This window comes from Dendrobates tinctorius, unplaced genomic scaffold, assembly GCF_039654945.1.
Source record: "Dendrobates tinctorius isolate UK_male_01 unplaced genomic scaffold, ASM3965494v1 ptg000046l, whole genome shotgun sequence".
NCBI classification, from domain to species: domain Eukaryota; kingdom Metazoa; phylum Chordata; class Amphibia; order Anura; family Dendrobatidae; genus Dendrobates; species Dendrobates tinctorius.
In genome coordinates this window covers 62,933,872-62,948,835 of record NW_027361714.1, presented here as the reverse complement: position 1 = coordinate 62,948,835, position 14,964 = coordinate 62,933,872, and the positions used below count along the sequence as shown (strand labels likewise).

The following is a 14,964-nucleotide window of genomic DNA, read 5'->3' as shown; positions in this document are numbered from 1 at the left end:
AGTGAGTTTTCTGCACTGAAAGTAAAGGGGCTGAATAATATTGCACACCCCACTTTTCAGTTTTTGAATTTCCACAAAAATATAAATAACCAATAAATTTCGTTCGACTTCACAATTGTGTCCCACTTGTTGATGATTCTTCACCAAAAATTTACATTTGTTTTTTTATGTTTGAAGCATGATATGTGGAAAAGATTGAAAAGTTCCAGGGAGCCGAATACTTTCGCAAGGCACTGTATTTAGGCCTATTTCCTGAGTTTTACTTTAATAAAAATTCTGTGGAAGCATGGTTGAAAAGCAATGTCTGACTTTCATTTGTTCATTTTCATAGATGATTTATTCATTATTACTTTTGTCAGATTCAAGTTATTTCTGTGACCATTCTGTTTTTTTTTATCATTTAGTTGAGGTGCACCAACATTTTTCACCACGTGTATATTGAATCAAGGAAGAGATCCACTGCAAATCCACAGTGTAGATCCATTGTATATCTTTATGACATTTTGTACAAGTGTTTTTAGTGGTATTCTTTATTTTGACATATTTTAAACATTTTGGTCTCGAATCACGAAGACCGGGCATTGCACCCGCTAGTCTAAATGAGAGAGTGTGCTGAGAACAGATGTTTGTGATTGTATGCCGCTTCATGAATATGGAGTTTCTGACAAGTGGCATGCACCTCCATTTGGCACACCAAAAATCAGGTACTTGAGTGAGATTTCTGGTGTAGGCAATGTCACAGCTCGACGAGCTGTGGCATCATGCCCCTGCTGCACTCCATCCCATCCCAGTTCCTCCCATTTTAGCAGAGCTGCAAAACACTGGAGTGAAAATGCCAAAGATCGCACAGTTTTTATGCAAGTCCATGTTTTCAATGCTTTTACACCAGATTTCTTGTGTAAAAACTTTTATCAATCAGACCCTTGGTGTCTTCAAAGTAATTTGGAGAATATTTAGGAAAAATACCACAAAAAAGCACAATTGGTCCCAAATATGCAACAAAATATTATAAGACCTTTATACATTTCATTATACTTTAAAGTAGCATTTAGTTGCAGCTTTTTTGACCTAGAAAAAAAATATCCTCCCAATGAAAAATGTCTATGAAAATTCAAGAAAAATGCAACAAAATGTAGAGGGTGCACAAAATAATACAAAAATAATACAAAAAAAACCCAAAAGCCTGTTTCTTTCATAAAGATCCTGCAGCCTTCCACGGGGTATATGTGGTATTAAAGCTTGGCCCCAATGACTTCATTACAGAATACCTCATTAAACTATTATGATAATGAAAAACCATAGTAGCAAACTATATGTAATATCAACATGCATTGTGTTTAATGTTTTCCATATCTGGAATGCTAAGTTAAATACAGTTTTTTAATTGTTGTTTTGCAGACAATTCGTCAAAAGTTCCCACTTCTGACCACAAGAAGATTAGGCACCAGAGGTCATTCAAAGTAAGACCAGTAGTTTATGTGCACTGTGCAAATTGTCTGGGCTGCTTGTCATTACCCTACACAAAGTCCTTATGGGCAATAAATTGCTAAGATCCTTTTTGTTTTCTGTGGCTGAGTGTGAACTGCATGACTATTAATTAGTAAAGTTACAGCCTGATAGTAAATGCATCATATATATTAAGATAAAGAATAAAATCTAACATCAACCTTATTTATTAGATGTGATTTTGCTGGTAGAAAAAAAAAACCCGATGACAGCTGGTGTCATGATAACATGTTATTGCAGGCTTGAGATAGCTTCCTTATATCAATCTGCTTATCAGTCATTGTTTGTGGCACCACATGATAACATGAGGACTTACGGGTGCACACACAAAAAGTGAACATATGTCGCAGGAAATGTATAGTATCACTCAAATAAAGGAGCCATAAATGTAACAAATTAAATATCAGCCTCCTTTTAAGACCAACAAGTGGATAAATTGAAATAATATGATACAAAAAAAAGCGGAGGGAATTAGTGAAAATAGCAGAGTACACTAGACAATGTATATTTACTATGTTTACATTGACATGCTATTATAAACTACATTTAGTTACTCATTCTACCACTAAAATATATTGTATATATTGTAGATCATGTATATATGTATGAGTATACTGAAACCTGCTTGTAACCTGCGCTTAAAGCAAAATCTATAATAGAGCCCCTCATCTATAAAATCTATAATATAATTCACACATTCAGTATTTGGCCAGTTTTTTACCTCAGTATTTGTAAGCCAAAACTAGCAGACGAACAATCAGAGGTAAAGTAAAATAGGAACACGTCACCACTAGAGATGAGCGAATATTTCAATATTCGGTTCAGCTCACTATCACTGAATTTGCAAGATTTGCCGATTAAATCAGCCCCACCGGTCAGAGAGCCGCAGTTCACACGCTCGCTGAAGACAGCGTAAGCCTGCAGCTGTGATCGGAGGTAAAAAGTTTACCTCCGGTCACTAGTGTCAGCTGATGGGACTGCTGCTCCCATCAGCTGACACTTGTTTCCGCTAATAACAGTGAGAGCAGAAGCGGCGGATGTGAGTTTAACCCCGTGGAGTCTGTTTTATTTTTCCTTGTGTGCTATTTGGTGCAGTTCACTTTATTCTCTGTCTCACCTCCTGGGGAGGGGGTTGTGGGTTTAGCTCAGGGCTAAACAAGAGATAGGGACAGGTCGGGGACTTGGGCCTCACTACCATCAAGTGTACCCCCAAGTTAAGGAAAGTCAGGGCACCTCCTTAGCCTGAGGGGCAGTTCAGGGGCCCAGGTTCCACGTCTCCTGTTTTCCACCCACAGCCCCGTAACATTATTACCAACCTACCCATTTTCTTTCTGATGAGCCATGGCCCTAATGCAGACCGGTCTCCTATTGCTGCAGACTCTCACTGAGGAGCGTGGGGTGCTGCGTGGTGTGGTGGAGCAGCAGCTGCAGCAGTTGGTGGGGTACAGGGCCTCAGCTCAGATGCAGGCTCAACCAGAGCCCAAGTTATCTCTCCCAGACCGGTTTTCTGGAGGGAGAGACAATTTTTTTGTTTTTTCAGGAGGCCTGCAAGCTACACTTCAGTCTCTGCCCTCGTTCATTAGGGAGAGAGGAACAGCGGGTGGGATTCACTATAGCCCTCCTTGAGGGTGATCCCCAATCCAGGGCCTTCTCCCTGCCAGCCGATTCACCATCTCTACTGTCGGTGGACAAGTTTTTTGTGGCTTTGGTGAATATGCCCCCTGTAGTCCTTGCTAGGGAAGAAGACACACTGGTGCAGGCGGACGAGCCCAGGCAGGTGGGAGGAGGTGGTTCCCCAGCGGTGTTGTCTGCGGTTTGTCGTGGTGTGGGGGCATGTTTTAGCTGTGGGCAGACTGGCCATTTTTTAGGGTCTGCCCAGCGTGCGCCGAATCTTCTGTACCATCTTAGAAGCCGTGTCCCCTGTTATGATTCGGTCACCTATGAGGATTTCCAGGGAATCAGATAAGCAACCAGGAAACCAGAAAGGTTGACAACTTAATGGATTGCAGACTCCTAAACCTAACAACACAACTAGCATTAGCCGTGGGACGTGCCTACGATGCCCTAGACACCTCAGCACAGCCAAAGAGTTAACTAAGCCTAAAGCAAGAAAGGGGAAAGCTAAACTGCCCCGGAATAGAACCCCAAAGGAATAGATAGCCCCCAAACAGACAGGAAATGACAGAAAAGATACTATCTGCAATCACGCAAAAACCCTAAAAAATCCAACACATTTGATATATAAAAACACTGAGGCCACACAACCTCTTCCCCACTAGATCAGCATTCTGGTGTGAACTGGAAGAAAAGAAAAAGATTCTAATATAACAGGGAATTAGCAATACTGAACAGAATGACATAAGCTGTGACATATGAGCAGGGTCCAGCACAAATTCCAGCAGGGAATAATGCTGAACCCACACAGCAAAGCAGAAAGCAGAGAAAGGCAAAAACTATATCAAATGCAAAAGATTCCAGCAAACAAATAACTTATCTGAATGATGCAAGACCAAGGAGGGGAAAAAGCAGACTTCACAATGCACAGGAAGAGAAACCAAATCACCAACAGCAACTGAAGGAAGCTTGCTCACTTAAATCATCCCAGTCTGTAACCCCTGACTTCCAATCATCGTCTTCAGGTAATAGACTTCTGTCAACATGACCAGCTCCACTACCCGCATCAACCACCAGAGGGAGCCCCGACTCACAAGTCACATCAAGAGAGTTCACAACAGTCCCCCTGGTCATGTGGAGGGAGGCGACCAGGGAGTGTATATTTCCTCCATTTTGCCCTCTCAGTGTACTATGTCAGTAGTGGTGGTTGGCGGGGTACCTGAGGCCATACCAGTGTTTGTGGACAGTGGAGCGGGAGTCAATCTGGTGGATGCTCACTTTGTCCAGACTCATGGCCTGAAGTGTAGGACGCTGGCCAAACCCCTGAACATCCAGGCCATTGACTCTGTCCCACTGAGCCAGGAGAGGTTGACCCAAGCGTGGAAAATATACATCTGCTTATAGGGATTCTTCATGTAGAGTCCCTGTCATGCTACGTCTTGGGGGGAATGCCATCACCTATCGTTTTAGGCCTCCCATGGTTGGAAAAACACAACTTGGTCATAGATTGGCGGTCTAGGGAAGTAGTCAGCTGGTATCAGTCGTGTGAGGGCTGCTGCCTGGGGGCTACTGTCTTTACCGTCTTTCTACAACCATCCCTTTCTTCTCCAGTGGAGGCAGCAGAGGTGCTGCCAGGGAGTAGGGGCAAGTCTCTACCCTCACCACATGCTAACCCTGGGTGTTGGAGACATCTTAGGAGGAGGGGTCAGAAGAGGGTGGTGACTCCTTCTGAGCATTGTGGGGGTGTGAGTATGATGACACAGGGGGATGCCTCTGTTGTCGGTGCTGTGAAGAATTCACCATCTTGTGGCAGACGTGTGCGTGGCAATAAATGTTCAGGTCCAGACCTGTGTGTGAACGAGTATGTATGGGTGGCCACCAAAAACTTCCGGTGGAAGAGTGCGGCTGGGGTCTGGAGTTCTCGGGTGATTGGGCCGTATCGGGTGTCGGCCATTCTTGGCCCGGGGACTTACCAGCTGGAGTTACTCCCAATTATGCCCATACACAATTCGTTCCCCAGGTTGGCGCTCAGGAGATTTGTGGTGCCTCCGGAGCATACATTGCTACTTCCATCTGCCCACGTTTGCCATAAACCTGAGAGTGATGTAGTTGCTGAAGTGAACTCTGGTGGATCAAGGCGTCCTCACTGTAGGAGGTTTTCTGGTGAGGTGCGGTGTTGAGGGTCCAGAGGCCCCTCATTGTAAGAGGGGTACTGTCACAATCCATTTTTGGATCGATGTCCGATCTGGATCCTCATATATAACCTTTTTTCCTTTCAGGCCATCGGGGGTTAATGTTAGTTTTTGCCCCCCGGTGGCCGCTGGTGTTACTACAACTGTAGTTGGTCTGCTGCTGGGTTTTCCCCCCGGTGGCCACTGGTGCTACTACAGGTTTAATTAGCCAGCAGGTGGTGACCACCACCCCTCCTTCCTATAAAGGGTCGTCAGGTGCTCCAGATCTCTGTTGGTAATACTGGTCATTTGCTAACCAACCTTGGTGAAGACTGGACCTACCTGGTGGAGAGGGGGTTCAGCTTATCTGGAGCAGTGGAGATGCTGCTGGATACTGTTCAGGTGCCTTTCTCTGCTACTTGGAACATTGGCAGCAGATGAACCTAAGTTTGGGTTTTTAGTTGCTTTAACCAAGTGGTGTCTGTTTTATTTTCCTTTGTGTGTTATTTGGTGCAGTTCACTTTATTCCCTGTCTCACCTCCTGGAGAGGGGGTTGTGGGTTTAGCTCAGGGCTAAACAGGAGATAGGGACAGGTCGGGGACTTGGGCCTCACTACCATCAAGTGTACCCCCAAGTTAAGGAAAGTCAGGGCACCTCCTTAGCCTGAGGGGCAGTTCAGGGGCCCAGGTTCCACGTCTTCTGTTTTCCTCCCACTGTCCTGTGACAGTTTTCAAGTCAAAATGAGACAAAGACAGGGGCACAATGAGAGTCTCACCCTTCCTGGATATTCCTTGTTCTTGGTCCATATCTTCTGGGCAGCCCGCGTTCAAGCCCGAACGCACGAACTCGGCTGCAGCATCTGCCTTGCCCTGGGCAGCCGCAGTGCTTTTATGAATGCGGTGGCTAGACACATCCTTGGTGAATCCTGATGACGTCGTCAGACACCGGGTCTTGATGACGATGGAGATCTCGCTCTGGGCTGCGAGATTACCAGGGGCGGTGTCACGGCTTTCTCGCACACACTTCCAGTGCATGGCTTACGGCCCTTGCTGAAGATGTTAGTGGAGAATATGACACCCTGGGTTAATGAGGGGAAAGTGATACAGGAGGAGGAGAAATAGTTTCATCAGCTGCTGAGGTAGGATTTATAGCTAGGCAGCTTCTTAGCCATTCTGCTCTTCCTCTTCCCATGCCCTCCGCACCAACTGCTGCAGCAAGCTATCCATCTTCTATCTTCATTCTTCTGACAGGATGATGAGATAACTGTCAGCACCTCAGATTTTTATACCTTTTCTTTTCTGGGTCTCTATCAAAGCAGCCAATAAAAAACATGAAAAAGAACACCAAAAATCACCAGCTAAAACTGAAAATAACCTTCTCATGGACTCCACAGCTTACTGCTTGACCTTTTGACCTTGCCTCATAAGAAGGAATTAACTCTTAAAAACCAAAACATAACAGAAACCCAATACCCATATAAAATTAAGCTAGGGTCTGTTACCATGAGACCCCCCTTATTCTATGCACCCACGTTGCAGAAATGCTGCGGAATTGTCCGCAGCATTTCCGCAACTCCCCTCCGCGGGTAAAACACATGCGGAATTCACATGCGTTTTGCTGCAAAACACAAGCGTTTTGAGCTTGCAGAACACTAGCACTTTCCAAGCGATTTGAAGCATCGCTTGGAAAAGTGATTGATAGGTTGGTCACACTTGTCAAGCATAGTGCTTGACAAATGTGACCAACTTTTTACTATTGATGCTGCCTATGCAGCATCAATAGTAAAAGATAGAATGTTAAAAATAAATAAAAAAATAAAAAGTTGGGCTATATAGTTACCCTCTGTCGGCCACTGGAGTCCTCATTGGCACGAGATTGATACGTCATCAGAGGTCATTCGCACAATGCATCTCTGGGAACGGAAGTTGCCGCCAGCACCAATGAGGACTCTGGGGGCCGACAGAGGGTAAGTATATCCCGACTTTTTATTTTAATTCTATTTTTTACAGGAATATGGTACCCAGGGCATGGAGGAGAGTCTTCTCTCCTCCAGACCCTGGGTACCATCCGCACATGAAGCGCTCACTTTACGCATGGTGGGCATAGCCACATGCATAAAATGAGCATTTCAATGCAATCCTATGATGGCAGAATTACTGCGATTCCGCAGAAATAATGGACATGCTGCAGATTTTACCGCTATGCGATTCCGCAGCGGTAAAATCCGCAGCATGTGCACAGCAACTGCGGAATCCGATAGGATTGCGTGGGAATGTGTTTTTTAACAGTTACCACAGTGGCATATACGCAGCAGAAATCCATAAAAAACGCAACGTGGTCCTCACCAACACATCTACTTTTGACCCCTCGTTTCTGTTCTTAACACTGGCTGTTCCCCTATTGACACAGAAAACTGACTGTTCATCTTCCTGTTTCTTTTTGCAGTGATTGTAGAGATTAGAGCAGGGATAAACAGGGCTCTGTCGCCCCTCAATGGCTGTACAGTTTTCTTTATATTTGGGCTAACAGTAGATGTACTCTGTCCTGGTGAGAGTCTTTACAGAAGATCTGTTACAATTTATTTTTTATTAATGATTTGTAAATATGATTAAATATATTTTTAAAACAGTATACAATTACCTAGTTTAATGTTTTTTATTTTTATAATTTTTTTCATCAGCCACTGGGTGCTGCCATTTGCATTTGCTAGTTGCAATGTGTTACAGTGCGACATATACTGTAGACACAGGCCATAAAAGAGTAGGACTGGTCGCTGACCCCCATCCCCAATGTTGTATACTCTGCTTGTCCCTTGTCAAATGTAAGCAGCTGCTCTCCCTGTTTAACACTAGAACTACCGGAGGGGTCATTTTGACCCTTTTGCTATTTCTTTTTCCTATGAGGCTAAGTGCACACGTACCGGAACTCTTGCGGAAATTACCGCGAGAATTCCGGAATTCCAGTCCGCGGGAAAATCGCATTTTAAATTCCCGTGATTTTCCCGCGGAAAAACTAGCATTTTGCAAGCGTAATTAGCTTGCAAAATGCTAGCGTTTTCCAAGCGATCTGTAGCATCGCTTGGAGAACTGATTGACAGGTTGGTCACACTCGTCAAACACAGTGTTTGACGAGTGTGACCAACTTTTTACTACTGAGGCCGCCTATGCAGCATCAGTAGTAAAAGATAAAATGTAAAAAAAAATAAAAAACGGTGTTATTCTTACCCTCCGACGTCCCGCGCATCCGTTCCCAGAAATCGTTTGCGAAAATGCCCGCGATGACGTCAGTTCTCGCGGGATCGCGACGTCTCGTGGTAATTCGCGATGACGTCGCGCGAATGACCGCGAGACTTCGTGATCCCGCGAGATCGGACGTCATCGCGGGCATTTTCGCAAAGGACTACTGGGAACGGGAGCGTGAAGAGAAGCGGAAAGACTGCGCGGGACGCCGGAGGGTGAGAATAACAATATTTTTTATTTTTAAATTCTTTTTTTTACAGGGATATGGTACCCAAAGCCCGGAGGACAGTCTCCTCTCCTCCGGACCATGGGTACCATCCGCAAATGTTCTGCTTACTTTCCGCATGTTGTGCACAGCCACATGCGGGAAATAAGCGGAACAATGCATTCCTATGGGTGCGGGATCGCCGCGATTCCGCAAATTAATGAGCATGCTGCGATTTTTACCGCGAAGCGATTCCGCCGCGGTAAAAACCGCAGCATTAGCACAGCATTGCGGAATCCCATAGGAATGCATGGGATGCTTATTTTTCGCGTTTTCGCGGCAAAATCGCGCGGTTAAAACAGCCGCGGAAACACGAAAAAAACGCCACGTGTGAACCCAGCCTAATTTCTAAAATTTTAACAAATGAGTTCTGACTTTTTGTGACTTTTATTTATTCATGGTAGTGTATATTTTAGGACACAAAAATGAATTGTAACTTTTTCAGGGGCCCGGATTTTACAATTCATACCTATAAGTACTGAAGGGGTCAATTTCACCCCATACATAAAAGTAGCAGTAGGCAGGTGACCTAATATTACAGAGTACAGAAAATCACAGTGCTTCTCCCTAGTTGTAGAGTGTAATTGTATCTTTGCATATCAGGGATGATTCAGCATTTTGTTTTGTCTAAACTTGTCTGAACATGTTTGATCCATGTCTCTTGTAGCGATTTCTGTCTGCACTTCAGTAGCAAACATTACAGTTGAAGCTACAACTCTGCATGTTTTTACAGTGTCGTTTCATTACTTCTGCGATCTTACAAGTCCCTTTTTGCGACGTATATTTGAAGCATGAGTAAGCAGAGGGGTCTGACAAGTGATGAAATTTTGAAATGTCTTCAGAATTTATCTGAAAATGAGTCAGAAGAAGTGGCCCATCATCCGCAATGTCTGAACCACAAGCAAAAGGACAAGAAATCCGCAAGAGTCGAAAATGTGGAGTTGGAAGATGCAACGAAAACAAAACAACTAAAACTTGTGCAAGCTGTAACAAACCAGTTTGTGGAAAATGCACTGGGAAAGTGGAAGAAAGTACTGTTTGTGCTAACTGTTGGACACCGCATGCTATGACCATGTAAAAGGAAAATGCGTGCTGTACTTGATCTTAACACTGTTCCTACTAAGTTAAAATAAATGTTCTTTAATTTGTTGGCAACAAAAAAGTTATTTTTACTCCAGAGTCAATACTTTTGAATGGGGGTCAAAATGACCCCTAATGTTAGTTATAGGTATTATGAAAAATGCGGTAGTTCTAGTGTTAAAAGTTCAAAATATAAAAAAAATCATCTTTCCTAAGTTAGACGATTAAACAATATAAAAAATACAACATTAATATTTTACATTTTTAAATAGTTTTTCATTTTTATTATAACAAATTCCCTTTAAGCTATGCAGCTTAATGTAAACAGTGGTAGTGCGGGAGGTCTTGGGTACCCCTGGCATAGATGCCTAGTTTTAACTGTGATCATTTCAGTCACTATAGCTTTGCAATGTTTAGCAGACACATTGCTGTCTTTGTTCATTATTTTTTGATAAATTAAAGTACAAGAAATTTAAGTTTTTTTGCTACAATTGTGATGAAAGTAATTGAAGAAAACCTTGAAAACAACAACTATGCTAAATATTGTTATCCATAGTTAATTTTTCTTCTCTCCAATACTAATAAAATTTTTCTTGCTGTTTCTCACAGGTACCATTATTATGGCATTGGAATAAAGGAAAGCAGTGCTTATTACCATTCAGTTTACTCAGGAAAAGGACTAACAAGGTAGACAATGTTTTACTACTTGCTTACACTTTTGCTTATATCATTCATCTCTAGCCTGTGACTCTTGTAAAACTACAGCTACTCACATCTGTAGAGCCATATGTTGGGGGCCAGTTGCTTATATAAATTACTATTTTATTGACAAAATGTTGAAGCATATTTAAAATTATGAGGATCTTCAACATTTTGAATGTCATGATTCTGAATGTAGCTGTCTGGCATTAAATGGAAACTTTCACCAGTTTCAACATGTCAAACTGTAAAATGTACCATAGTTTTCATTTTTTTAGATTCTCCTTTCCTTTGCAGAGATATTAGCTTGTAAAGTTTTGGTTATAATTTATGTTACATTCACACAGGTGTTTCTAGAGATGTTTCACTAGGGTGTGTGCTTCTTCCCCTGTATGAGTTTGACCAATCATAGGTAGACAGTAATAAACAGTTGAATGACAAATATGCCCCCCACAATAGCTTAGAGCAGGTTGCTCAGTGTGAGGCATGACAGACAGTATTTGTTCATCAATGATTTCACTGCCCAGCTGTGTGTGATTACAAAGTGCAGGGAGTAAAGCAGAAATGAGTTTGATTACATACGCCTTTCAGCTTTTAACTCATTGTAGTCAGTGAGGTGCATAGCTGACAGCTCTTTGAGAGGAAAGCTGCAGTTGCAAAGGTTTTTGTAATGAGGCAAAGCTCAGCTCCGCTGTACTGCCACACCTCCACACTATCTGGTATTACATGAAAGATGAAAGGCATATGTGTTCACACTCATTTTTGCACTACTCTCCGCATTGCGTAATCACACATAGTTCTGCAGGGTAATCTGTGAGGAGATCAGACTGTCCTTCATAGGTTTCACACTGAAAAAGCATGCTGTTAGCTATTGTCTGGGCGTACTCTTTTTCCTCCAGTTTCTTCCTGCTTATGATTGGTCAATGTCATGCAGGGAAAAAAGTACACACTGGTGAAAAATCTCTCATAACTCCCCTTTGGCTTAACATAAATTATAATATAAACTTTACCAGCTAATATCCCCACAATAGAAAGGAGAAATTTTTAAAAAATATAAGTTCTATTCAGCTTAGTAGTCACTAAACCTTGATGTGGCCATTTTAATATGCTAAAACTGATGAAAGGTCCTTTGAGGACTAATGGACGTATTTGTTCCATAGTCTTAAACTGAAGACAATTCAACCAAATTAAATTATCATCCTCAAAGGATTAAATGAATCAATACATATTGAATTACAAGTTAGAGTTAAAAACATTTCACATATAATATAAATTTATCAAAATATACTCTATTACTATAAAATTACTCTCAGAAACATTCAGTTAAATAGACAAAATGGAATCTATAAGACAATACATCAATAACCTCCTAAAAAACATTGCTGGAAGACCCTATAGAAACATACAACACAGTTTAACCTCAATTGTAACTACAAGGTATAAATGACATAAGAGTATCCACTTATTTATCACATTATAGTAGGCTATAAAGAAATAGCAATATATATATACAGTATATCCTATATATATTTTTTTTTATTAGTGGCTGGTATAGTGTAAGGCTATGTGCACACGTGTGGAATTGCCGCGGATATTTCCGTGGCAATTCCGCAACTCCCTGCCGCAGGAAATTTGCGGAAATCTGCATGCGGAATTCCCGCGCAAAACTAGCATTTTGCAAGCGTAATTAGCTACAGATCGCTTGGAAAACTGAATGAGGCTATGTGCCCACGTTAGCGTTTTTAAACGCTCAGAAAACCGGACTCCTTCCCAGAAACTGCGCGTTTTATTTCCGTGAATTTTTGATGCGTTTTTTTCAGCGCGGTTTCTGGAAAGCTTGGAAACATCTAAAAATGCGGATCTATCTGGAAAATAATGAGCATGCTGCCTTTTTAGCCGCTCAGCATTTTCTGAGTGGAAAAAAAACGCATGCATTGGCACAAAAAGCCAAAAATGCATTAAACCCTTCGCGACCAATGACGCCACATAGGTGTCATGAAAACTGGTGTCAATATGACCAGTGACGCCTATGTGGCCTCATGACTTTAAAGCCCCCCTGTGGGTCAGGTGACCTAGGTCACTGAAAGGTCACCCGACCCGCAGATACAGGGGGCTTTTTACTTTACCACAGGGGAGGTGACTTCGCCCCACGTGGCTACAATTGCTCTGATTGGCTGTTAAAAGTGAAACAGCCAATCAGAGCGATAGTAATATTTCATCAATGAAAATTGATGAAATATTACAATCCAGCCATGTCAGATGCTGCTGTAGCATTGGACATGGCTGGTGACACTGATCGGACCCCCCCACTGGTTAACGGGGCGATCTGCCCCCTGCCACTGAATGACAGCAGCGATGTGTCGCCGCTGTCATCATCTGCCCCCCACCTTCCCTCCACTCCCCCACCTTCTGATCACCCCCCTCCCACCCCCCCCGTGGTGTCCCGCGGTCCCGGACTATGGGCGCCGCCATATTGGAAAATGGCGGGCGCCCGCCGGCTGCAATTTCCATTCATTCATTTTGATCGCTGTGATAAACTCTCACAGTGATCAAAATAGAACGAAAAGTAAATAAAACCCCCCTTTATCACCCCCATAGGCAGGAACAAAAAATAAAATAAAGAAATTATTTTTAATTTTTTTTTCCATTAGGGATAGGGTTGGAAAGAGGGTTAGGGTTAGGGTTGGAACGAGGGTTAGGGTTGGAAAGAGGGTTAGGTTTGGAAATAGGTTTATGGTTAGGGTTGGGATTAGGGTTAGGGTTGTGTTGGGGTTAGGGTTATGGTTAGGGTTGGGATTAGGGTAAGGGATGTGTTGGGGTTAGGGCTGTGGTTAGGGGTGTGTTGGGTTAGGGTTGAAGTTAGAATTGAGGGGTTTCCACTGTTTAGGCACATCAGGGGGTCTCCAAACGCGACATGGTGCAACCATTGATTTCAGCCAATTTTGCGTTCAAAAAGTCAAACGGTGCTCCCTCCCTTCCAAGCCCCAACGTGTGCCCAAGCAGTGGTTTACCCCAACATTTGGGGTATCAGCATACTCAGGAAAAATTGCACAACAACTTTTGGGGTCTAATTTCTCCTGATACCCTTGGGAAAATAAAAAATAGGGGGCTAAAAAATTATTTTTGTGGAATTTTTTTTTTTATGTTCACGTCTCTGCGATATAAACTTCTGTGAAGCACTTGGGGGGTTCAAAGTGCTCACCAGGCATCTAGATAAGTTCCTTGGGGGGTCTAGTTTCCAAAATGGGGTCACTTGTGCGGGGTTTCTATTGTTTAGGCACATCAGGGGCTCTGCAAACGTAACGATGACCGCAGACCATTCCATCAAAGTCTGCATTTCAAAAGGTCACTACTTCCATTCCGAGCCCTTACGTGTGCCCAAACAATGGTTCCCCCCCATGTATGGGGTACCAGCATACTCAGGACAAACTGGACAACAACTTTTGGGGTCCAATTTATCTTGCTACCCTTGTGAAAATAAAAAATTGCTGGCTAAAAATCATTTTTTTGAGGAAAAAAAAATATTTTTTATTTTCTCGGCTCTGCGTTAAAAACTTCTGTGAAGCACTTGGGGGTTCAAGGTGCTCACCACTAGTGTTGAGCGATATCTTCCGATATCGGGAAATATCACATCGGATTGGATCGGACCGATACCCCAAAAATATCGGATATCGCCGATTCTGATACCGGAAACCAATGCAAGTCAATGGGACACAAATATCGGAATGAAAATAAACCCTTACTTTCCTTGTAGGTTAATTCTACAAGAAGGAAAACAACTAAGAATAATGTAGAATGTAATAGGGGAGGTGGAGGAGACATTAAAGGCATAGAGGTTTAGCCCAATCAAATGGAATAGCAGGAATTAATTTTTTTTTTAAGACGTTCGGAGTTACAAATATATCGACTATGTTAAACGGGTTGTCCGGGCTTTTCTCATAATCTCAGTGCATATCTGGGCTGCAGAATGCTGACAATAAGTAATTTACCTTCTGTGGCTAGTCTGCACGGTTTCCAAGATATCATCTCTTGCCTCTAAGATAAACGTCCGGGGGGGGTGTTCTGGCATTGAAATGAGAACTGGTCGTTTCCTCCTCCCTCACTAGTTTCACTTTCCATAGATCACTGTTCAGCGTGAGTCTGGGGGAGGAGCAGCTAGGTGGTCTGCTCGCAGCCAATCACAGCCATGCCATTAGTTAACATGCCTAACATGCATAACAGGATGTGCCCACACTTCTTAGGATTCCTCATTGGCTGAATGAAATCAAACTGCCTCATTGCATTATGGGAACTTCCGATTTCGGTATTTGATATTCTAAAAGTATTGGAACTCAGTATCGGAACTCCGATACAGAGAATATCGACCGATACCCGATATTGCAGTATTGGA

The 14,964-nt window shown here is 42.9% G+C and overlaps 1 protein-coding gene across 1 annotated transcript in view; it reads left to right on the top strand.

Moving 5' to 3' along the window:
- The window catches only part of RFX6 (regulatory factor X6), a 272,259-nt gene that overhangs the window by 29,437 nt on the left and 227,858 nt on the right, over window positions 1-14,964 (top strand). Inside the window, exons 4-5 of the mRNA XM_073575949.1 lie at window positions 1,399-1,460; window positions 10,485-10,562. Of these exons, the coding sequence (XP_073432050.1) occupies window positions 1,399-1,460; window positions 10,485-10,562 (140 nt within the window). The remainder of the gene's footprint in view (window positions 1-1,398; window positions 1,461-10,484; window positions 10,563-14,964) is intronic.